Source organism: Lepus europaeus, chromosome 3 (assembly GCF_033115175.1).
Source record: "Lepus europaeus isolate LE1 chromosome 3, mLepTim1.pri, whole genome shotgun sequence".
Classification (NCBI taxonomy): Eukaryota; Metazoa; Chordata; class Mammalia; order Lagomorpha; family Leporidae; genus Lepus; species Lepus europaeus.
Window position 1 is genome coordinate 55,402,171 of NC_084829.1, and position 24,105 is coordinate 55,426,275.

Consider the following 24,105-nt stretch of genomic DNA (forward strand, 5'->3'; position numbering starts at 1 on the left):
CCAGTCCCATAAACTTAAAAATTTAGCAACAGTTCTCTAATATCTATCATTTAATCCCAGCAGGACCTCATTTCACTTCCTCTCACATTCATGACAGCCTCTCTCCTCTATATAGCTTAAAACCGAGTGACCCAACATTTCAGCCTCTCCTCCTTACATATACCCTCAATTCCCCTGCTCTCTCTCTCAGGATGCTAAACTTTGGTGTCAGAACTACAACCAAGGGGCCAGTCCTGTATTGCAGCAAGTTAAAGTCCTGGCCTGAAGCACCGGCATCCCATATGGGCGCCGGTTCTAGTCCTGGTTGCACCTCTTCCAATCCAGCTCTCTGCTATGGCCTGGGAAAGCAGTAGAAGATGGCCCAGGTCCTTGGGCCCCTGCACCCACATGGGAGACCCGGAAGAAGCTCCTGGCACCTGGCTTCAGATCAGCTCAGCTCTGGCCATTGTGGCCATCTGGGGAGTGAACCAGCTGATGAAAAACCTCGCTCTCTGTCTCTCTCTCTCTAACTCTTTCAAATAAATAAAATAAATTTTAAAAAAAGAACTACAACCATGTTTAAATACAGTTGTCAGCCTACTCCATGCCTGCACCTCTAAAGCTGAACTAGGTTGATGAAAAATTCACAACCATATTAGCTGGTCCAATATTAAATTTATAATATGGCAATAATGAATAAATAAGTGTATAACCTGGTGATGTCTAAATGCTAAACAGCAATCATGCTTGTTTCTTTAGTTTATTTCCTTTCCTGCCTTTCTATGTAACTATGTAATACCGCTTTCCTCAAATCTCTAAAATGTCTTCCTGATATTCAGTCTCAGTTGAAGATTTTGCTCCCAACCACACTAAGAAAATCAAAGCATTCAGAAGAGAACTTCCACAGCCATTCTAATAGCATCTACACTTCCACACATGACCTCCGATCTCATATTACAGATGGTCATTTATTGGGCTTTTCTCTCTGTGCTACAATTCCTTTATATTTGCACTACATTCTGTTCCTCTTTGTCGACTCAAAGGCATTGCTCTCCAATCCCCCCTTCTTACCTCCTACCTTCTCTTGCATCATTTTCACTTTCCACTTGAACCTTTCATTAACACAAAGATGTGTGGTTATTTCTCTCATCCAAAAACAGAACAAAAATACAGCTTCTCTTGACTTACACTGACCTACAGTCACTGCTCCACTACTCTTTGGTGTAGCCAAATTATACAAAAATAGTTTTCTGCATACCTGCCATCTGCAGTGCCTTTCCTCCCATTCTGTCCATAACACCTTCAAATAATGCTTGTGGTGTTACTACTCCACTGAAGAACTGCGCTTGGTCCAGCAGTATGATCTGATCCTTTTGAGCTTACCCTCCTCCTTGATACACTGCCTTATTTGCCTTTGGGATGCTGCCCACTTTTATTTCCTCAGTTTCCTTTGCTAGTGCTTTGTCTTCTGTTAGATCTTTCCACTTTGGAGTGTCACAACACGTGGTCTTTGGTCTTCTTTTTCCCCTCTCTCACTTGATGACTTAGATTTAATTATCATCTTTGTACCACTGATACCTGATTTAACCCCTGGCCCAGACTTTTCTACTCTGTATTCCAAGTGGACATCTAGGCCCTTTACACTCAATGTTTCTTTTTTAATATTGTACCTAAAATATACGGCAGCTGTTAACAATTCTGCCCTCCATGTAGGTGAGGCTAAACATCTTACATTCATCATCTTTTCTCCCTTTTCCTCTCAGACCTCACATTCAGTCCTTCTGCAAGCTCTTTTGGCTCACAGGTAATCAAGTAGCTATCCATTTCCCTCCATTTCTCACTTTGCCATCCTGGTCCTAGCCATTACCTGACACTTGAATTGCTGCGATAGTTCTAACCAGCCTCCCTGTTTCCCCTGTAGCTCCCATCCTTAAAGTCTGTTCTTAACACAATGGCTTGACCAATTCTTTTCAAACATAATTGGGTCATGTTAATACTTCAACTTAGAACCTTCTCACAATAGCTTGAAAAATTCCTTCCAAACATAATCGGATCATGTTAATACTTCAACTTAGAACCCTCTCATAGCTTACAGTTTTACTTAGAACAAAGACAATGAAGGCTTTATAATGCTTCCAAGGCCTTGTGACAATCCTTGCTTGCTGGTGTCTCTCCTACATTCCTTTTGCTATTTCTTCAGTGTGCCACAGCAGAACTACGGTTTACTCTACTAAGAATACTCCTCCTCAGGATATTGATGTAGTTAACTTCATTCAAGTCTTCACTCAAAGGACACTCTTGCAGACCAGTTCTAAGAAGCCCAACTCTTTATTCTCCATTTTTAAGAACTCCGATCCTCCTCTATTTTTCTCACAAATCTTAGCATCTTGTAAGTTACACACAATTTAATTTTTTTTATTATGTTTATTCTTCCTGCAGGAGAATGTAAGCTTAACAAGGGCAGGGTTTCTGGTTTCTTGTCTGATACATAAGAAGTGGTCAACAAACATGCACATAGTAGGTATTCAGTAAATTAGGCAATTTTTTCTTCTTCTGGCATTATTTCACCCTTAAGAGTCATTAATGAGCTGTTTCCAACAATTAGCGTGGATTCTTTCCATCTTAGGGACCTGTTCCTTAGCACATTTTCTCTTGCATTTCTCTTTTCAATCATACACCTTTTTCAGTCCCTTTTTGTTTCTTTTGATGATTGTGTCTTCTAAGCTGATTTTAGGCTCATAGATTTAATTTTCTCACCTTCAAGTTTCCTTGTTGCCTTTCTCCTTCTTTTGTTCTTCCCTAGATATTTCTATTTCTGCATTTGTTTTCTCCATCCCAGTTTTCCAAGACCATTTTCTCTTTAAAAGTAGTTTCAGAAACCCCACTTTCCAATGGAAAGATCTCCCGAGAAAAAAATGGCACGCTGATTTCCTCCCTGTCCTTTCTGTCAATCAAACAAGCAACCTTGCAAACCATAGTTTGGATAGTCTTTTTACTGAAAATCACACCGAAATGCAGATTCTCCCTAAAATAAAGCTAATCTGAAAATTTCTTAGTGTTAAAAAGTTGTATATTTGTTTGTTTTAAAAAAATTTTATAAGATTTATTTTATTTGAAAAGCAGAGTTGCAGACATAGAGGTAAAAACAGAGACAGAATTCTTCCATGCACTGGTTCACTGCCCAAATGGCCATAGTGTCCAGCGCTGGACCAGGCAGTAGTCAGACGCTTAAGACTTCATCTTGGTCTGACATGTGGCTGGCCAAAGCACTGAAGCCATCTTCTGCTGCTTTCCCAAGCACATTAGCAGGAGCTGGATCAGAAGTGGAGCAGCCAGGACTGGCACGATGAAGGTGTCATAGGTGGTGGCTTAACCTGCTGCACCAAAACACTGACCCTTTCACAATATTTTTGTCTTCTGTTTTAGAAGCCTGTAATAATATTTTTGTAAAGATTTATATTTATGTATTTATGTATTTATATTCATGTATTTAGTTTTTTTCTGTTGTGTTCAAATTTTACTGAAGTTAAGCAGTTTTTTAATCTTTCTCTCTTTAGGTATTTAAAATTATTTTATATTCTTTTAACAGGTCATTGCTTTAGTAATGGATATATTTACAGATGTGGATATTTTCAAAGAAATACTGGAGGCATCGACTCGTGGGATATCTATATACATTCTGCTTGATGAGTCCAATTTTAATCATTTTTTAAATATGACTGAAAAACAGGGATGTCAAATACAGCGTCTCAGGGTAAGAATTCTTTTTTTTTCTTCCTTTTTTTTTGTGCCATTTTTATCTCAGTCGAGGAAGATTACTGCAAAAAGAAAATGTGTAGATACACAACCTATTTTGATGATTGTTTTGTAATTGTGTTCCTTAAGTTTGAGTTAACTTTACTTCCCTTAATTTAATTGAATTGAATTTATTTTATTTTATTTATTTGGGAAACACAGAGGTAGACAGACAGATAGGACTTTCATCTTCTGGTTCACACCCCACATGTCTGCAATGGGTGAGGCCTAAGGCTGAGACAGACCAAAGCCGGGTGTCATGAACTCAATTCAGATCTCCCGTGTGTGTGGGCAGGGACCACATGTTTGAGCTGTCATCTGCTGCTTCCCAAGGTGTACATTAACAAGATGCTAGAATTGGAAGCAGAACTGGAACTGGAGCTCAGGCACTGTGATGTGGCATATGGGTAATCCAACTGAAATTTTAACCACAAAACCAAATCCCCCCTGCCTACCCATCATTCTTAATGTTCCAGTTTTGCATGCATAAGTTTGAAACCACTGACTCAGGTGATCTTGTGATATAACAGTGTTGCTTATTAAAACCAAATGACATAGTATTGATTTCAGTTCTGTTTGACTTTTCAGAAGAAAAATAGATTTTTATTTCAGATATCTTGTCATCAGGATACTGTACTCTAAAAGGATTTTTTTTATAGTGGGATCCTAAGTGACGTATGAAACCATTCTGTATAAATGTAAAATGCTAGCCTTTATTAAAATTATGTTAAAATGTATGTTAAGTAATTATTTTCATTGACATATTTGGGATAGATGCTTTTAAATTTTATTTCACTTAATTTTTTCAAGTAAAATGTATTTTTCTATAAGGTTTTGATATTAAGGTTTTATATTATATAAAACTACATATTTTTCTTCTCAAAATGCCAATTTCTATTCATAATTTTTTATGAACTCTATATTTTATGCTCTAGAATGTTCGAGTACGGACAGTGAAAGGACAAGATTATCTTTCAAAAACAGGAGCTAAATTCCATGGAAAAATGGAACAGAAATTTTTATTAGTTGACTGCCAGAAAGTAATGTATGGCTCTTACAGGTAAGATCTTAGTGTGTACATTGCCAGCCATTTAAATAACTTATTAGTTCTAAATTTTAATATAATTGATTTATCTCTTTAAAAATATTATTGATTTATTTGAAAGGCAGAATTTCAGAGAAAGTGAGAGCTTCCATCCTCTGGTTCACCTCCCAAAAGGCCACAACGGCCAGGGCTGGGCCAAGCTGAAGCCAGGATCCAGGAACTTCATCCAGGTCTCCAATGTAGGTGCAGGGTCCCAAAGACTTTAGCCATCTTTCACTGCTTTCCCAGGTGCATTAGCAGGAAGCTGGATCAGAAGTGGAGCAGCCAGGCTTCAAACTGGTGCCAACATGGGATACTAGCATTGCTGGCAGAAGCTTAACCCACTGTGCCACAATGCCCACCCTAGCTCATTTTGTTTTTTAAGATTTATTTTATTTGAAAGGCAAAGTTACAGAGAAAAAAGGAGAGAGATAAACATATCTGCAGTCTGCTTCTTCACTCCTTAAATGTCTGCAACAGCCAGGACTGGGCCAGGCTAAAGCCAGGAGCCTGGAACTCCATTTCGGTCTCCCATGTACTTGAGCCATCATCTGATGCTTTCCCAGGTATGTTAGCAGGAAGCTCGATCAGAAGCAAACAGTCAAAACTTGAATGCTCTAATACCAGATGCTGGCATACCAGACACCAACTTAAACTGCTGTTACAAAACACCAGCCCCTGCCTCCTTCTTAAAAATATGAAAAAAGAACACTTACATGCCAGCCTGGAGCCCTAGGTCTTAGTTAAGGCTCTGAGTTGGAAGAACCGTAAGACATTAAGTAAATCACGTAACTTCCTTCATTTTTGGTTCTTCATCTGGCTTTAGAATATAAAAAGTGCTTGTGCTCCTTATGAGAGCACTACATATTGTGGATTTCACAATAATTGCACATAAAAACAAAAGCTTTTTGTCACTTTGAAGAGCATGTGAAATGAATTTTTCGTATTTTATTTTTATTGAGAATCAATAAACCAGAACAGGCAGCTCAATCCAAGTCAGGCTGTTTGAGAATATAGATACTATCACCATGCTCCCTAATAACTCCCCACGTCAGTTCTAAATGAGACCCATAGTGAGACCATGTGAATAGCAGATCAAAACACCAGGAGACACCTGTGAGTGAACTGCTAGGCTCATAAGGCAGGGTGGGTTCATTATGAAAGACTGAGCGGGGAATCCAGGAAAGTTACGGATGTACTCCAAACAGTGTGAGGGGAAACCTTTATCTCTTTTCCTAACACCTGAAAATGTCCATGAGAAGGAGGTGACGCATGGTAATGGATGTCCTTGAGCAAATTACTCAATTTGGTTACACTTTAGTTTGCTCAGCTGCAAAATGAGAATAATCATAGAACCTACCTCATGGCATTATTATGAGGACTAAATGAGTTAATGCATCCCAAACCCCTAATGTTAGCTATTGCTTTAGGCCTAATTTTAACAGTTATTTTCTGTTCACTTCCTCTTTAAGCTAAGGGAGTTCTTTTTTTTTTTTTTTAAATAAAATATTGTTTGGAGTTCCAAGTGGAAACTTGTTAAGATCTGAAGTTGCAACTAGTGCTTAAAATTAATTAGTCCTTTTAAAGACTAACTTTATGTGTATGTATTGTTCAGACCCTCTTGATTTTATAGAGTTTCAATTAATATTTTAGTTAAAATTGAAACTTTAATTGGCTTACAGAACGGTGTTTCCTATTTAAGCTCATCATAATTCATGCTTTTTATTTCTGTTAGTTTTACTTTTCAGATTCTTTTTGATCATAAATATACCTAAATTTGTTTTGCTACCACTATGTATTAGTAGGTAGAATTTCTTTAATTTTAAAACATGGGGCATAGGCAGGAGGGACAGTAGGGGGAAAGTATCACTATGTTCTTAAATCTGTATATATGAAACTCATAAAGCTTTTATAACTTTAATAAAAATTTTAAAAATCTATTTATTTGAGAGATAGAAAAGATCGCTCTCAATATCTGGTTCAGAGCCAGTGTTGCGGTGTAGCGGATAGGGCCCCCGCCTGCAGTGCCAGCATCCCAGGGCGGCGCCGGTTCGGGTCCCGGCTGCTCCACCTCCATCCCACTCTCTGCTATGGCCTGGGAAAGAGTAGAAGATGCCCCAGGTCCTTGGGCCCCTGCACGCACGTGGGAGACCCAGAGGAGGCTCCTGGCTCCTGGATTCGATCGCTCAGCTTCAGCCATTGCAGCCAATTTGGGGGTGAACCAGCAGATGGAGGACTTCTTCCTTTCTCTGCCTCTCCTTCTCTCTCTGTGTAACCCTGACTTTCAAATAAATAAATAAGTCTTTAAAAAAAATATGGTTCACTCCACAAATGTCCTCAACACTAGGCCTGGCCAGGCAGAAGTTGAGAGCGGAGAACTCAATCCAGGTCTTCTATGTCAGTGGCAGGAATGCAATTAACTTTGGCCACCACCCTTGCCTCCCAGGGTCTGCATTAGCAGGAAATTAGAAATGGGGGCTTCTCTCTGTCTCTCTCTCTCTAACTTTGTCTGACAAAAAAAAATAATAATAAAAAAATAAAAAATAAAAGAAATAGGAGCTGGAGCCAAGGTATCCAGTAAGGGACTTGAGTGTCCTAACCAGTAAAATAATTCAAGTGCTTTGGTGCTATGTTTCGAGATGACTGCAATTGATTTACTTTTTTTAAGATTTATTTATTTATTTGAAAGGCAGAGTTACAGAGAGGCAGAGAGAGAGAGAGAGAGAGAGAGAGAGAAAGAGGGAGAGAGAGAGAGATGTCTTCCATCCACTGGTTTACTCCCCAGATGGCCACAATTGCTGTAGCTGAGCCAATCCAAAGCCAGGAGCCAGGAGCTTCTTCCCAGTCTCCCACATGGGTGCAGGGGCCCAAGGACTTGGGCCATCTTCTGCTGCTTTCCCAGGCCATAGCAGAGAACTGGATTGGAAGTGGAGCAGCTGGGAATAGAACTGTTGCCCATATGGGATGCCAGCACTGCAAGTGGCGGCTTTACCTGCTATACCACAGTGCCGGACTCTTGACTTACTTTTGATTCATGGAGGAGTGTGGAGGGGAAACAGCAATGACCAAAAATTTTTATCTTTCTATTATCATAAGCCAGAAGCTGAAGTAATTTATTATTTACAGAAGTGAATATGTCTCAGGCCATAGATAAATTTAAGAATCTTTTTCTGGCAACTGTGCTCTCTGTATTGTTTCAAGTTCCTTTAAAAGATCAGTGGTTGTCAATCACTTTCAGTTTTGTTTTTCTTGGTGAATTATCATGGACCTTTCCTATTTCTACCAGTATTCTTTTTTAAAAGATTTATTTATTTATTTGAAAATCAGAGTTACACAGAGAAAGGATGGGCAGAGAGAAAGAGAGGTCTTCCATCCAATGGTTCACTCCCCAATTGGCTGCAATGGCTGGAGCTACGCCAATCTGAAGCCGGGAGCCAGGAGCTTCTTCCCAGTCTCCCACACGGGTGCAGGGGTCCAACGACTTGGGACATCTTCCAATGCCTTCCTAGGCCAGGAGAGCTGGATTGGAAGAGGAGCAGCCAGGACTAGAACCGGCGCCCATATGGGATGCTTCAGGCCAGGGCGTTAACCCACTGTGCCGGCCCCGTATACCAATATTCTAATGACATCTGGTACAATAGTTATCAATTTATCTGGGTAAAAATGTATTTCCTTTGTTTAGCTATAGCTTTAGTTCTTCATTTACTAGTTTTGTCATTTTCCTCTTTGTAAAATTGAAAATGCCTTCTTTTTTAATTCAAAATTCTTTGCCATGGGATATCAGTGGGTTGTAAAGTCTCAGAATTGCTAGACAGGCCTGGAATCTGTATTCACTACACTCACATACTGTGTAACAACTCCCTCATCATTCTGACGGTTGTATAAGGAAAACACAAAAGAAATTTTGCCATAACATGAAACTACCATTGATGACATTACAAAATAACTCTTGTAAACTTTTTAATCAGTGTATCTAAATGATGTTATGAATTTGATAATCTCATCTGAAACCATTACTTGTAAGTCCAGAAGATATTTTGTAAAGTATAGCCCATTATTGGACTAAGATAATGTCATAAACTTTTATTTTTTATATCTTTTTTTCATTTATTAAACTTTTATTTAATGAATATATTTCCAAAGTACAGCTTATGGGTTACAATGGCTTCCCCCTCCCATAACTTCCCTCCCACCCGCAACCCTCCCCTTTCCCGCTCCCTCTCCCCTTCCATTCACATCAAGATTCATTTTCAATTCTCTTTATATATAGAAGATCAGTTTAGTATATGTTAGGTAAAGATTTCAACAGTTTGCCCCATATAGCAACACAAAGTGAAAAAACTACCGTTGGAGTACTAGTTATAGCATTAAATCACAATGTACAGCACATTAAAGACAGAGATCCTACATAATATTTTTTTAAAATTAATTAATTTTCTATGCCATTTCCAATTTAACACCAGGTTGTTTTTTTTCATTTCCAATTATCTTTATATACAGAAGATCAATTCAGTATATAATTAGTAAAGACCTCATCAGTTTGTACCCACGCAAAAACACAAAGTATAAAAATACTGTTTTTTTTTATATCTTATGATAACTGTAAAAGTTACTTGGAAAAACCAAGTTTCTCTCAAGTTGATTCTTCCCAGGTGCCATTTTTGATAATACACTAAGATTGTCACATTTGAGAACTGTACTATGTAGTCAGTGTACTGCCATTGGTTATGTGTTATGGTCTTTACTCCTTAACCAATCAGAAACGCAAGAGTTATTAAGTGTGTGTTTATTCAAGGTGCTAAAATAAGTTATGCAAGTAAATGCACTTATTTTTAAAATTTAAGCATTGCTTGATATACAACACAAAACATCAGTTCTTGTTCTCTGTCTCTAGCTATTCTTGTCCTGACATCCTGATGCTGTTATCCACTTTTCTTTTAGCAAGTTCTAATACTTATTACATTCACTTAAAATTGTGATCAAATGCTTATTTCACAGTTTACCATACTCAGATATTATCTCCTGGCTTTTCATATCATCATTAAGAAGTTATATTTCCTACCCATCCATATCCACTTTTCCGTCTCATCTTATTCTCCCAATTTTTTTTTTTTTTTGACAGGCAGAGTGGACAGTGAGAGAGAGAGAAAGACAGAGAAAGGTCTTCCTTTTGCCATTGGTTCACCCTCCAGTGGCAGCTGCTGCCGGCGCACCGCACCGATCCGAAGCCAGGAGCCAGGTGCTTCTCCTGGTCTCCCATGGGGTGCAGGGCCCAAGCACTTGGGCCATCCTCCACTGCACTCCCGGGCCATAGCAGAGAGCTGGCCTGGAAGAGGGGCAACCAGGGCAGAATCTGGCGCCCCAACTGGGACTAGAACCTGGTGTGCCAGCGCTGCAGGCGGAGGATTAGCCTATTGAGCCGCGGTGCCGGCCTTTTCCCAATATAATTTTATCACAAGTTTGTGTAAGTGAGAAGTCCAGATTTGCATTATTGAAACTGTGTCAGAATTCATCTTTGATGAGCCGTAGTGTGAATTATGATGCCTCCTTCTTTTTATTTTATTTTATTTTATTTTTTTATTTTTGACAGGCAGCGTGGACAGTGAGAGAGAGACAGAGAGAAAGGTCTTCTTTTGCCATTGGTTCACCCTCCAATGGCCGCCGCGGTAGGCGCGCTGCGGCCGGCGCACCGCGCTGATCCGATGGCAGGAGCCAGGTGCTTCTCCTGGTCTCCCATGGGGTGCAGGGCCCAAGGACTTGGGCCATCCTCCACTGCACTCCCTGGCCACAGCAGAGAGCTGGCCTGGAAGAGGGGCAAACGGGACAGGATCGGTGCCCCGACCGGGACTAGAACCCGGTGTGCCGGCGCCGCAAGGCGGAGGATTAGCCTGTTGAGCCAGGGCGCCGGCCGCCTCCTTTATAGTAAAGATAATAGTGGCTATTTTGGCTTTGTTTTTATTCATTGTCTTTGTTTTCTACTTAGTTATTGCTATTTTTTTCCTAGTTGACCACACAGATTTGAAGCACATGGATGACTTTCCCAAATGTTCAGTTACCACCAAAAATCTGTGATATACAATCTGGACTAGCATGTTCTAAAAGAGGGAACACAGATGGGGCCCTAGAATGTCCCAGGTTCCTGGTGATTTGACTCATTGTTTCCTAAATTCTCCTTTTCCTTGTTTCTGTTTCCAAGTTTCAGTTTTTCTCCCAGGTTTCTTAAGTTTACATTAAGCTTAAAATTTCATAGTTCTAGGTGATTTGTGTTTTAACTTGGGATGGACTTTAAGCTCAATCATTTTCCCTATGATACCTAATACTTCCCTATGGGAGATATTACCTTCTAGTGAAAATTACTATTAAGAAGGCACAGTCATTATTTACATTCTTTTTGTGTAATCATTGCTTCTTTCTGTAAAGTTACAGATAGAGAGTGAAAGACGGAGAGAGAGATCTTCCATCTGCTAGTTCATGCCCCAGATAGCCACAATGGCTAGGGCTGAGCCAGACGCCAAAAGCTTCATCTGGGTCTCCCACGTGGGTGCAGGGGCCCAAGCACTTCAGCCACCTTTACCTGCTTTTCCAGGCTCACTAGCAGGGAGCTGTATCAGAAGTAAAGCAGCTGGGACTGGAACTGGCATCCATATGAGATATATGCAGTGGCTTTACCCACTGCACCACAACACCAGCCCCACTCCTTTGTTCTTGGAAGACCATTTTGCCATCTATTAATCCTTTTCTCATAGCTCTTTAACTGTATAATCTTACTCCCTTCTGCCCAGCAAAGTTTCTGCAGTTAAAGTCACTGCTGATCTTATGGAAGCTCTCTTATATGTGACAAATCACTTTTCTTTTTATCGTTTCAACATTATTTTCCTCTAGATGGTCTTATTATCTTATTCATGGTATGGTAATTTTTAAGTTTATCCTAGCTGGAGTTATTTGAGCTTCTAGAATCTGCATATGAATTTATTTCCCAGATTTGAGAAATTTTAGGCCAGTATTCCTCAGATAGTCTTTCTGCCTCTTTCTCTCTCTTCTGTTTCTGATATCCCCATACTGCATTTAATCTATCTGCTTGGTAATCCCATGAGTTATTTAGTCTCTCTGTTTTTCTTCATTACTTTTCTTTCTTTTTTTTTTTTTTTTTTAATAGGCAGAGTGGATAGTGAGAGAGAGAGAGACAGAGAGAAAGGTCTTCCTTTTTGTCATTGGTTCACCCTCCAATGGCCACTGCAGCCGGCGCATTGAGCTGATCCGAAGCCAGGAGCAAGGTGCTTCTCCTGGTCTCCTATGCGGGTGCAGGGCCCAAAGACTTGGGCCATCCTCCACTGCCTTCCCGGGCCATAGCAGAGAGCTGGCCTGGAAGAGGGGCAACCGGGATAGAATCCGGCGCCCAGACCAGGACTAGAACCCGGTGTGCTGGCGCTACAAGGCGGAGGATTAGCCTGTTGAGCCATGGCGCCAGCCTCTTCATTACTTTTCTTATTTTTGCATCTCTGACTCGATGACTTAAAAAGACTTATTTTCAAGTTTACTGATTATTTCTTTGCCTGATCTAGTCTGAAATTGGACCTTTGTAATTAATTGCTCTGTTTGGTTATTTTTTTATTTTTTTCAGTTCTGCAAGTTACTTTTGGTTCTTTATAGTTTCTCTTTGTTGGTATTCTTATCTTGTTGATGCATCCTTTTCCTTTATTTTGTTGAGCTGTTTGTGGCATTTTTTAAAATTCTTTGAGCGTTTTCATAACTCTTATTTGAAATTTTTTATCATGCAGCTCATAGCTCTACATTTGCTGCTGAACAACACCCCAAACTAGTTGCAGGTGTTGCTATAGAATCCCCCACCCCCAAACTGGGTTTGTTCTTGCTATGCATAGAAAGCCATTCATTGATATCAGGGTGCTAGAAGAGAATAGATATTTACTGCAAAGTGGAGAATAAGGAGCCGGGAAGCTATTGCTTAATTCCTGGGCTTCCAGAAGAATTAGCGGTGAAGGTTTTTATAGATTGAAAGTAAGGCTGAGAGATGTGTGATCAGCTCATATCCAAGTTCCTAGTTGTTCATTAGTACTCCTTATCTTTCTTTTATTGGTCAGTGAAGCAGTGCTCTTTAGGGAATTTATGATGACCAGGTGGCCATCAGTTGGTCTGGGGTTACGGGAAGGTGACAGCTACATTCAGCTTGGAACTGGAATTCCCCTACACAAACTTTTCTGGATAATACTGGCTATCAAATTTCTTATCTATTGGAGAAACAAATGACTCCTGATCAGAACCTTGTAGGGTCAGCTGTATGACTCCCTCAAGTCAATGAATTCTTTTTGATAAAGGACAGGTAAGGACATCTTGGGCTATGGGAGATAGACAAGAGGCTGGTTCCTTGCTTTAACAGTATAGGGGCTCTGTTTCACATTTATTTACAACAGCTTCTGAATTTATTTTGTTAATCTCATTGTGCATACTTTCCTTGCTTCTGCATATATGTTGTAATTTTTGGCTAGTATTGAGCACTTGCAAAACAGTCATCTCTCACAGCCTTCACATGTTGTCTTCATTCAGGGGGCAGCCTTCCACCAGTCAGCCCAGTCGGAATTTCTAGGACTGCCCAAATCTCTTATTTTCTTGCTATCTTGGTGTCATCCTGTGGAAATGCAGCTCTAACATACTGAACATCTGTTTTCAGTGGTTTCCAAACTCTGATGCCAATCCTGTCAGCATTCAACCAGTCAAGACAGATGCTAGTTTCTTTTGGAGCCCTTTAGGCAAGCCAGAATGTTGGATGCATCGTCTATTTTATTTTCATCTGAAGGGAGGAGCCCTGGTGTAGAGAGGATTCTCTCCTGTTGCTCTATGCTACAGCCTATATGGATACTGTCTCCGTGATAAATTTCATTTTTAGCCACTAGAAAGAGAGCAATAAAAATATATACTAGATCCCTGGGGTGAAATGATTTTTATATTAACAGGAAAAGAAAACAAATGATTAATAAAAGGAAACCACATAAGGAAATATAATAATAAAGGGTGTTGTAGGAATCAGATTAGGAATATATGATAAAACATGTTCAGGTGGATATTTTGAAAGGAGTGGTCATAATTGTCCTCTAAAAGGATGTCCATCAGGGACTATCAGAGGGTAGCAAAATATTACAGAGGGAACAGTAAGTACAAAGATCTTTGGGCAGGTAGCTGAAGAAAAGAAAGAAGGCCAGTGTTCTAGGAGCCTATTAGGCAAAGGAAGAGCTTTCCACAGTAAAACTAACTGAAGAGCAGGCAAGAAGGAATTCTCTTAGTCCAGGTAAGGGCTTTTATTTTTATTTTAAGCAAAATGGAAAGTTCTGTGTAGGAGTATGACAATTCTCAATTTGTATTTTTAAAAGACCATACCTGCTGCTATGTTGATTGAAAAATGAGCACGTAAAAAATCTAGGTGATGATGTATCGGACTATGGTGATAAAAGGGTAGAGAGGTTTGTGAGAGGTTTTGGAATCTGAATCAACAGACCTGCTGAATCTAAGAAAGAGCATTCAGAGGAGACTCCTTATTTCCATAGTGATCACCTGAAAATGTAGTTCAGTCACTGACTTAAATAAGTAAAACCAGGGAAGGAACAGGTTAGGGGAAGGGAGTGTTGGAGGAAGTCTTGGTGTATTAGGTTTGTGAGGCCCATTAAAATTCCAAGTAGAGATTGGAATTGATTCCAGGAATAAGGAAGAGGTCAGCACTGATAATCCAGACTCAGTCTGTTGGCCTAAATCACCTGGAATGACAGAGGAGTACAATTATTTACCCCCAAGCCCCAAGGGATGTCTCCAGGCTTTCAGATTTCCTTAGTGAATATTTTATTTAGTGTCTTCCTGTCACCTGAAATTGTATTATAATATTCTGATTTACCAAAGCAGGGAATCCTTTCCAATTGTCACACATTCACCAGTTCCAGTATCTTCTGAGTTTCCTAAACTCAGTACCTGGGGGATTATTTTTATTTCATAAACTGTGAATAGCCTCTTTGAGATACAGATATTCTAATTTCTTCTTGCTACTGGATCAACAGTTTCACTCATTATCCAAATTTTTACTAAGGTTTCTCTTCTAATCTTATTCTAACTACATTATTCTTTGTAGTAAGTGTAATCCCTTATCTTTCAGATCTAACAAATAGCTACTAGAAAAATAATTTCTCAAACATATCTTTCTAGTGTAATTTACCCGAACATGTAAACAAATCCTACACAATCAAACTTTGTGATTTGTATTCACTATTCCCCACCACTATTTCATAAATCACTTATATAGCTTCTTTACTAGTGCTAAATATAACCTTTTTATCTCTGTGTTCAACAAAAACTCAGCCGTATTGCTTGCTTCCCTTTTCCATGTATTTCTTCTTCTACACAAATTATCCTCCCACATCTTTTGTGTGTGCATTTCTGAGTATCTAGTCTATGTCAAAATACTGCTAAGCTACCAGCTTCCCTGGGGATTTCCACACACTTACTAACTGACTATTTATTCCACTATTTGATGTTTCTAACATACTTTATATTTGTATCTTCAGTCAGTTTGAAATTTCTCTACTTACTCACTTTTGTAGCACCTATTTTAAGTCAGCCTAGTGGTCCATATGGGTTCACATAAAGAAAACCTAGTAACTGTTCTTCTGTATTGTGCATTCAGTGGACATACTAGATAAAACAGAACATATCCAAACAATAATAGTCTCAAATTACACACTAATGTTTGTATTTTTAAAGACTTATTTATTTGAACATCAGAGTGAAAGATGACAGAGAATTCTTCCATCCACTGGTTCACTTCCTAAATGGCTGAAACAGCTGAACTGAGGTGGGCTAAAGCCAGGAGCCAGGAACTCCATCTGGGTCTCTGACATGAGTGTCAAGAACTGAAGTACTTGAGCATCAGTGACTGCTTCCAAGTTGATTAATAGGGAACTTGATTAGAAACAGAGTAGCAGGAAATAGAACCAGCATTCCAATATGGAGTGCAGGCATCCCAAGTGGACTTAACCTACTTTGCCACAATGCCCACCAGTTCTACATATTTTATGTATTTTAAAGGATTAGTCTATAAATTATTTTAATCTTTTCACCTGCATTTACTATTGTCTCATCTGTATAAACGGGAAAGTCCTTCAATGTGTAGAGTGTGTCTCATTTTCCTCTTGTATTTATCTTCATTGTATCATAAATGTTATTGTATGGATAGCATATTAGCAGTGAATTTCTTTTTAAGTTCAGTGATTCATCATAAAAGTTTTCAAAAATAACTTTCAAATTTAATATCAAATTTCAAGATAGCTCTCACTTCTAAACTCTAGGAAAGGAATCAGAAATACCAGGAAGTACTGTAAAGTCATTGAAAACTTCAAGTTCTGGAGACTGTGTTCAATATTAAAAGACCCTGATTGGCATTTGACTGGCTTGATCTATGAGGACTATATTTATCAATCCTTTGTACTATTAAGTACAGTGAAGTCCACCCATTAGTGATTGAGGCAACTTCCCTCAAACCCTGTTCATAGTCCTTGACATACTAAATTACAGTTACTGAGTAAGCCATAGAGAGAACAGTTTGAAGGCATGGAGACTTAAAACACGTGTATTGGGCCAGCTCCGCGGCTCACTTGGCTAATCCTCTGCCTCTGGCACTGGCACTCTTGGTTCTAGTCTCTGTTGAGGTGCCGGATTCTGTCCCGGTTGCTGCTCTTCCAGTCCAGCTCTCTGCTGTGGCCTGGGAAGGCAGTGGAGGATGGCCCAAGTGTTTGGGCCCTGCACCCGCATGGGAGACCAGGAGGAAGCACCTGGCTCCTGGCTTCGGATGGGCGCAGCGTGCCGGCCGTAGCTGCCATTTGAGGGGTGAACCTACAGAAGGAAGACCTTTCTCTTTGTCTCTCTCTCTCTAACTCTGCCTGTCCAAAAAAAAAAAAAAAAAGTGTATTAGCATAGCGTTAGCTTGCATTGTAACATGTTTGAACCATAGTTTGTTTTGTTTTGTTTTGTTTTGAAGATTTTATTTATTTATTTGAGAAACAGGGTTAGAAAGATAGGGAGACTGTTGATGTACAATGTAATACTTTATCCATTTTAGTATTTTTTGTTCTGGTACTGGTGGTTGAACTCTGTAATTAACACACAATTATTCTTAGGTGTTTAAATTTTAACTGAAAAGTGATCCCTGTTAAATATAAAAGTGGAAAAAGAGAGGGAGGAGATGTACAGTTTGGGACATGCTCAATCGGACTTGCCCCAAATGGTGGAGTTAGAAATGTGCCAGGGGATTCCAATACAATCCCATCAAGGTGGCATGTACCAATGCCATCTCACTAGTCCAAGTGATCATCTTCAGTTCACAATTGATCACACTGATAGGTCTAAGAGTCAAAGGGATCACACGAACAAAACTAGTGTCTGCTAATACTAACTGATAGAATCAAAAAGGGAGAGAACAATACAACATGGGAAATGGGAGACACAGCAGACCCATAGAATAGCAGATGTCCTAAATAGCACTCTGGCCTCAGAATCAGCCCTTCAGGCATTCGGATCTGGCTGAAGAGCCCATGAGAGTATTGTAGGCATGGAAAGCCAAGACACTCTGTCAAAAAAAAAAAAAAGAAGAAGAAGAAGAAGAAGAAGACCTAAATGAAAGATCTCTGTGAGTGAGATCCCAGTGGAAAGAACGGGGCCATCAAAGAAGGAGGTACCTATCTCTAAAGGGAGGAGAGAACTTCCCTTTGACTATGACCCTGTTGGAATACGATCGAAGTTGGCAAACCCTAAAGGCTTCCATAGCCTTGGCAACTCATGACTAGAGCCTAGGGAGATTATTGACGCCATAAACAAGAGTGTCAAATTGTTAAGTCAACAACAGGAGTCACTGTGTACTTACTTCTCATGTGGGATCTGTCCTTAATGTGTTGTCCAATGTGAAGTAATGTTATAACTAGTACTGAAACAGTATTTTACACTTTGTGTTTCTGTGTGGGTGCAAACTGATGAAATCCTTACTTAGTGTATACTGAATCGATCTTCCGTATATAAAGATAATTGAAAATGAAAAAAAAAAAACCAACTTGGTTTTCAATTGGAAATTGCATAGAAAATTAATCAATTAAAAAAAAATCATGTAGAATCTCTGTCTTTAATGTGCTGTACACTCTTATTTAATGCTATAACTAGTCCTCCAACAGTATTTTTCACTTTGTGTTACTATGTGGAGGCAAACTGTTGAAATCTTTACTTAATATATACTAAACTGATCTTCTGTATATAAAGAGAATTGAAAATGAAACTTTTTTTTTTTAATTTTTTGACAGGCAGAGTGGATAGTGAAAGAGAGAGAGACAGAGAGAAAGGTCTTCCTTTGCTGTTGGTTCACCCTCCAATGGCCGCCAGGCCCGGCGCGCTGCAGCCGGCACACTGTGCTGATCCGATGGCAGGAGCCAGGTGCTTCTCCTGGTCTCCCATGGGGTGCAGGGCCCAAGGACTTGGGCCATCCTCCACTGCCTTCCCGGGCCACAGCAAAGAGCTGGCCTTGAAGAGGGGCAACCGGGACAGAATCTGGCGCCCCGACCAGGACTAGAACCTGGTGTGCCAGCGCTGCAAGGCAGATGGAAAATGAATCTTGATGTGAATGGAAGGAAAGAGGGAGCAGGAAAGGGGAGGGTTGTGGGTGGCAGGGAAGTTTGGGGGCGGGGGAAAGTCATTGTAATCCATAAGCTGTATTTTGGAAATTTATATTCATTAAATAAAAGTTTAAAAAAAAAAAGAAAGAAAGAAAGATAGGGAGACACAGAGAGAAAGGTCTTCCAAATGCTGGTGACTCCCCAGATGGACATAATGGCCAGAGGTGAGCCAATCTGAAGCCAGGAGCCAGGAACTTCTTCCAGGTCTCCCATACAGGTGCAGGTGCCCAAGCACTTGGGCTATCTTCTGCTGCTTTCCCAGGCAATAGCAGAGAGCTGGATCAAAGAGGAGCAGCTGGGACATAAACCTGTGCCCATATGGGAAGCCTGCGGCCACAGGTGGAGGCCTAGCCTACTATACCATAGCACTGACCCACCATAAGGTTTTACAGCTATTATGCTGCCCATGTCTTCAATTTAGGCAGAGGAATGTGAAGCCAAAACTCATAATCTACAGCCAGTCTCCTAACTTGTCCTCCTGCTTTCCTACTTTCCTATTCCTGGCCAGGTGGTTTATGTGAAGCATAATATCATTTTCTACTCTGTAGAATCCTCGTAAGCACAGATGGAAAATGCACTACAAGCTTTTCTTTGAACCTCTGGGAAGGACTATATGAAAGGAGGTAGATTCAAAGTCATAATTTGTTATTATTTAAAATACGAATGTGAGGATAGGGAATACATGATTATAAGCATGTAATGACAGAAAATATCTAAATTATAATATTCAAGAAAAAAATAAAGAATTTTTTCTTTCCTTGTTTGTAAATTTTATTTGTTATACAAGTTTCATGTATTTCATATATACAGATTTAGGAACACAGTGGCACTTCCCCCCACCAACCTTCCCTCCCACCCGCACTCCAACCCTTCCTCCCCCTCCCTCTCACATTTTCACACTTAATTTTATAAAGATCTGTTTTCAGTTAACTTAAGGATCATATAGTTAACATACTCTTAAGTGAAAGAGTTCAACAGATAGTATGAAGAGAAAAAAAAATGTTCCTCAACATAAGAGACAAGGGCTATAAACAATCATTGAGTCTCAAAATGTCTGCTTCACTCCAATCCATTACTTTTCAGGTACTCTATTAATTACGGCAGATCAGGGAAAACTGATGATATCCATCCTTTTGGGCCTGGTTTATTTCACTAAGTATAATGGTGTCCAGCTACATGGTATATATATACACACTATGGAGTGCTACTCAGCAGTAAAAAAAAAAAATGAAATCCTGTCTTTTGCAATAAATATATTTTTGTACACATTAATGACATATTTTTAAGTAGAAGTATGTGTTACCACCAATCTTTTAACTTTGTAAAATTAAAGTTTTCCATTTTTCATTTTTTTCAGCTACATGTGGTCATTTGAAAAAGCTCATCTCAGTATGGTTCAGATAATCACAGGACAACTTGTTGAGTCTTTTGATGAAGAATTTAGAACTCTCTATGCCAGATCCTGTGTTCCCAGTTCATTTGCTCCAGACGAATCAGCAAGGGTGAAGCATGGCAAAACACTCTGGGAGAATGGCTCTTACCAGCGTTCGCTGTCCTCATTAGCTTCCGTTTCCAGCCAGCGCAACCTTTTTGGTAGGCAAGACACCATACATAAACTAGATTCTAGTTACTTGAAAAACAGAGGGATATATGCTTTAAACGAGCATGACAAGTATAACGTAAGAAATCTCGGGTACAAACCTCATTTTATTCCAAACTTTAATGGTCCAAACACAATCCGTCAGCTTCAACCCAGTCAGCTAAATGAAAATTGGAAAAGGCATAGTTATGCTGGGGAGCAGCCAGAAACAACACCGTATTTGCTGCTTAATAGGACTCTGAATCGAACCAATCATCCACCTGGTAATTGGAAAAGGCCATCAGATAGTCTCAGTGTGGCATCTTCATCACGGGGAGGCTACACAGGCCACCATAACACTCCGGCTCAAAGTTTTGCTGATCGACTTGCTCAGAGAAAAACAAATCTTCCAGAAAGAAATTCAAATGTGCGAAGGTCTTTTAATGGAACTGATAATCATATTCGGTTTTTGCAACAACGAATGCCAACCCTTGAGCATACCACAAAATCGTTCCTACGTAACTGGAGAATTGAATCTTATTTAAATGATCAATCAGAAGCTCCCCCTGATTCCAGTGGATCGGCCTTGGGTGACCGGTTTGAGGGCTATGATAGTCCTGAGAATTTGAAAGCCAATGCTCTTTACACTCATTCTCGACTTCGTTCCTCTTTTGTGTTTAAACCAACTTTACCTGAGCAACAGGAAGTTAACAGCTGTACAACTGACTCCTCAAATTCAACTATCACTGGTTCCCAGGGAAGTGATACACCTAAAAAGGTCCCAGACATCCCTACAAGTGTAGAGCATTCAACAGACAAGCCTATGCCAGAATCAATCCCCAAGCTACAGCCACAATCAGAAGCACCAAAAATGCATGCCTTGCAGATTTCTGAAAATCACTCAGCAGTTTCAAACCAAACTACAAATGGTCATACAGAGTCCAATAACTATATATATACAACCTTGTGTTTGAATAAGCAGACAGAAAATCTAAAGAATGAACACAATGAGAACCTGCTTAAAAGGCGAAGTTTCCCATCCTTCGATCACTCTAAAGCTAATTTAGCTCATGGAAATAGTAAGCATTATGTATACAGCACACTTACCAGGAATCGAGTTAGACAACCAGAAAAACCCAAAGAAGATATGTTGAAAAGTTCTAAAAGCATGCACAATGTGACCCATAATACAGAGGAAGAAGAGGAAGTAGACAGGAGAGCCCCTCCCAGTAGCACTGCTACCAAATCAATCTCCATTGCTGCTTTACTTGATGTGAATAAAGAGGAACCCAACAAAGAACTCACTTCCAAGAAGGAAGGTAAGGGTTCCCCAAGTTTTTTGAAGAAGGGATCTCAAAAATTGAGGTCCTTACTTAGCCTTACCCCCGAAAAGAAAGAGACTCTATCAAAGAATAAAGCACCTGCCTTCTACAGAATGTGTAGTAGTTCTGACACTTTAGTTTCTGAGGGTGAAGAGAATCAAAAGCCAAAGAAATCAGAACACAAAATTGATTCATCTCCTAGAAGAAAGCGTTCTTCCTCATCAAATTCTCAAGGCAGCATTCACAAAAGTAAGGAAGATGTAACAGTTAGCTCATCTCTGGGAATAAATTCTCCGTCAGATGAAAATAATAAAATAATTCCTTCTGCAGCTCCAGTTGAAAGGAAGTTCTTAGAAAGGGTAGGAGATGCTTCTGCCCCAAGGTTTAACACAGAACAGATCCAATACCGAGATCCAAAGGAGATTCATGCGGTTGTTGTTCCTGAAAGGAGGTCAACTTCTTCTCCAAGGCCAAAGCCCAGTGAGATCTTAAGAACTCATTCAACTGACCGGCGTGTTTACAGTCGTTTTGAGCCCTTCTGTAAAATTGAGAGCTCCATTAAGCCAACAAGCAACATGCCAAGTCCCAGTATAAACCGCCGAGAAATTAAACCCACAACTATGGGCAACAGTTACGGCAGGTCCAGTCCAATGCTTAATTACAACCCTGGTGTTTACCACTCATATCAACCAAATGAAAACAAGTTCCGAGGATTTATGCAAAAGTTTGGAAATTTTATAAACAAAAATAAATAAAATGCTGTAATGTCAAATGTCTAATAAAAATTAAAAAGCAGCTATAAAATTTTATTAAAAACCTGTAGTTTCTTTAACATGCCAGTAGGCTTCTGTAGGGGCAGAATTATAGTTGTGATGTATATGTTCACTAGTGTGCTAGTGTGCAGTAAAGTTATTGTTCTGACAAAGTTAATTGTACTTAATTACACTGTAGATGGACTGTCTCTGTAAAGATAGTATTTCTCAATGATAATGGCAAAAAAAATGGATCCAATTAAATTGTTTTCTTTAGACTAAAAATTTTAAGCCTTAAAATTAGTAACTTTAGTGGAGAGATTCTGTATGGATTTTAAGTATTCATTCCAAAGTCTTTCCTTTAAAGAAAAAATATACTTCTGTCAATGAGCCTTTATAATATGTCTTTATGGTGTTTTCATATCTTCAACAATGTAAGAAACTGGGACAGAACCTTGCTGTTTTTAATTAAATTTATACTTAACCAGATGTCTTATTGTATTTTATTAATGTCTTATTAATTTTCCTCTAGAGCATTTTGCAAATATTTGGGCCAAAACAATATCCTTTAAACTACATAGCTCAGCATAATTTCTATTTTGTCTAAAGGATCTGCAAATTAAGAGTCTCATGTACTACAATTACACTTGTAGGAATTTATTTTCCTGATCATCTGAAAATCCCCTGGGATGTGCTTCTGTTGATACAGGGAACATCTACTCCAATCTTTCTTTAGTTTCCCATTTTTAAAAAAAGATTTATTTTACTTATATCAAAGGCATAGTTACAGAAAAAGAAGGAGACAGAGGACTTCCTTCTGCTGGTTCACTCCCTAAATGACTGCAGTGGCCAGGGATGGACAAGGCCAAAGTCAGTAGGCTGGAACTCCATCCAGCTCTCCCATATAATGGCAGGGGCCCAAGCATTTGGACCATCTTGTATGCTCCCAGGTGTATTAGCAGGGGGCTGGACTGGAAGTGGTGCCCCTATGTGATGCCAGTGGTACAGGTGGTGGTTTAACATTAACCCTAGGTACCCATATTTTATAGTCACTTCTTAAATGTATATGGAGATAACACAAATGTAGAAAACCAGAACCATTTCTCTCTCCTTTCTAATATTGATACTTTTAGAATTGTAAATTTCAACCAACATTTTTATATTGAGATAACATTCCAATCTAAGCTGTTTTGCTTGCAAAATTTGCTGCTCTTCTTAAAGTTAGAAAATATGGTGTGACTGCATAATGTTTCCATAAGAGTACAATAGTGACAATGAGAAGTGATAATTGACCTAGTTCTTCCATGACCATATGGCCTGGTTGAAGGTTTTAAATTTCAGTGATACCCAGGTTATATAACAAGTTTTGCTTTTCTTAGAGTAATAAAAAAATCCATATCCTTCAGAGACTTTAATTTGGCTTTGCTGCATTCACAAAGAACAGAATTCAAGAAATATTGAATCATGAAAAATGTGAAATGATTTTTACACTTTAAATATATTACTTAACATCTAAACTGCTGGGAGGGGCAGTGTAGTGTTTTAAAATGCAAGATTCAGGCATATATTAATATTCATCTCATTAAAACAGGATACTGGCATTGAAATATATATGTCTTTAAAATAATTTTCCATATGAATTGTAGTAACAATCAGGAAAGAAACATGACAGGAGAAAATAGATAATAGATAAAAAGCAAACCTAACATTTATTGAATAGTTAATTCTAAGCCATAATGTTGTAATCTAGAATCTTGAGATGCCACAATTTTGTGAGTAGCATTATCTCTGCTATTTTCAAATTAAGACTGAGATGATGATCAAGACTCAGAAACATAATATCCTGTCATTTAACCAATAAGTGATGATTCTAAAATGTCTGCAA

The 24,105-nt window shown here is 39.2% G+C and overlaps 1 protein-coding gene across 1 annotated transcript in view; it reads left to right on the forward strand.

Annotated features, from left to right (window-relative positions):
- FAM83B (family with sequence similarity 83 member B) overlaps positions 1-22,508 on the forward strand; it is a 90,989-nt gene extending 68,481 nt beyond the window's left edge. Inside the window, exons 3-5 of the mRNA XM_062187554.1 lie at positions 3,569-3,733; positions 4,710-4,834; positions 19,925-22,508. Coding sequence (XP_062043538.1) covers positions 3,569-3,733; positions 4,710-4,834; positions 19,925-22,223 — 2,589 coding nt within the window. The 3' untranslated portion in view covers positions 22,224-22,508. The remainder of the gene's footprint in view (positions 1-3,568; positions 3,734-4,709; positions 4,835-19,924) is intronic.
- Positions 22,509-24,105: the final 1,597 nt, after the last annotated feature.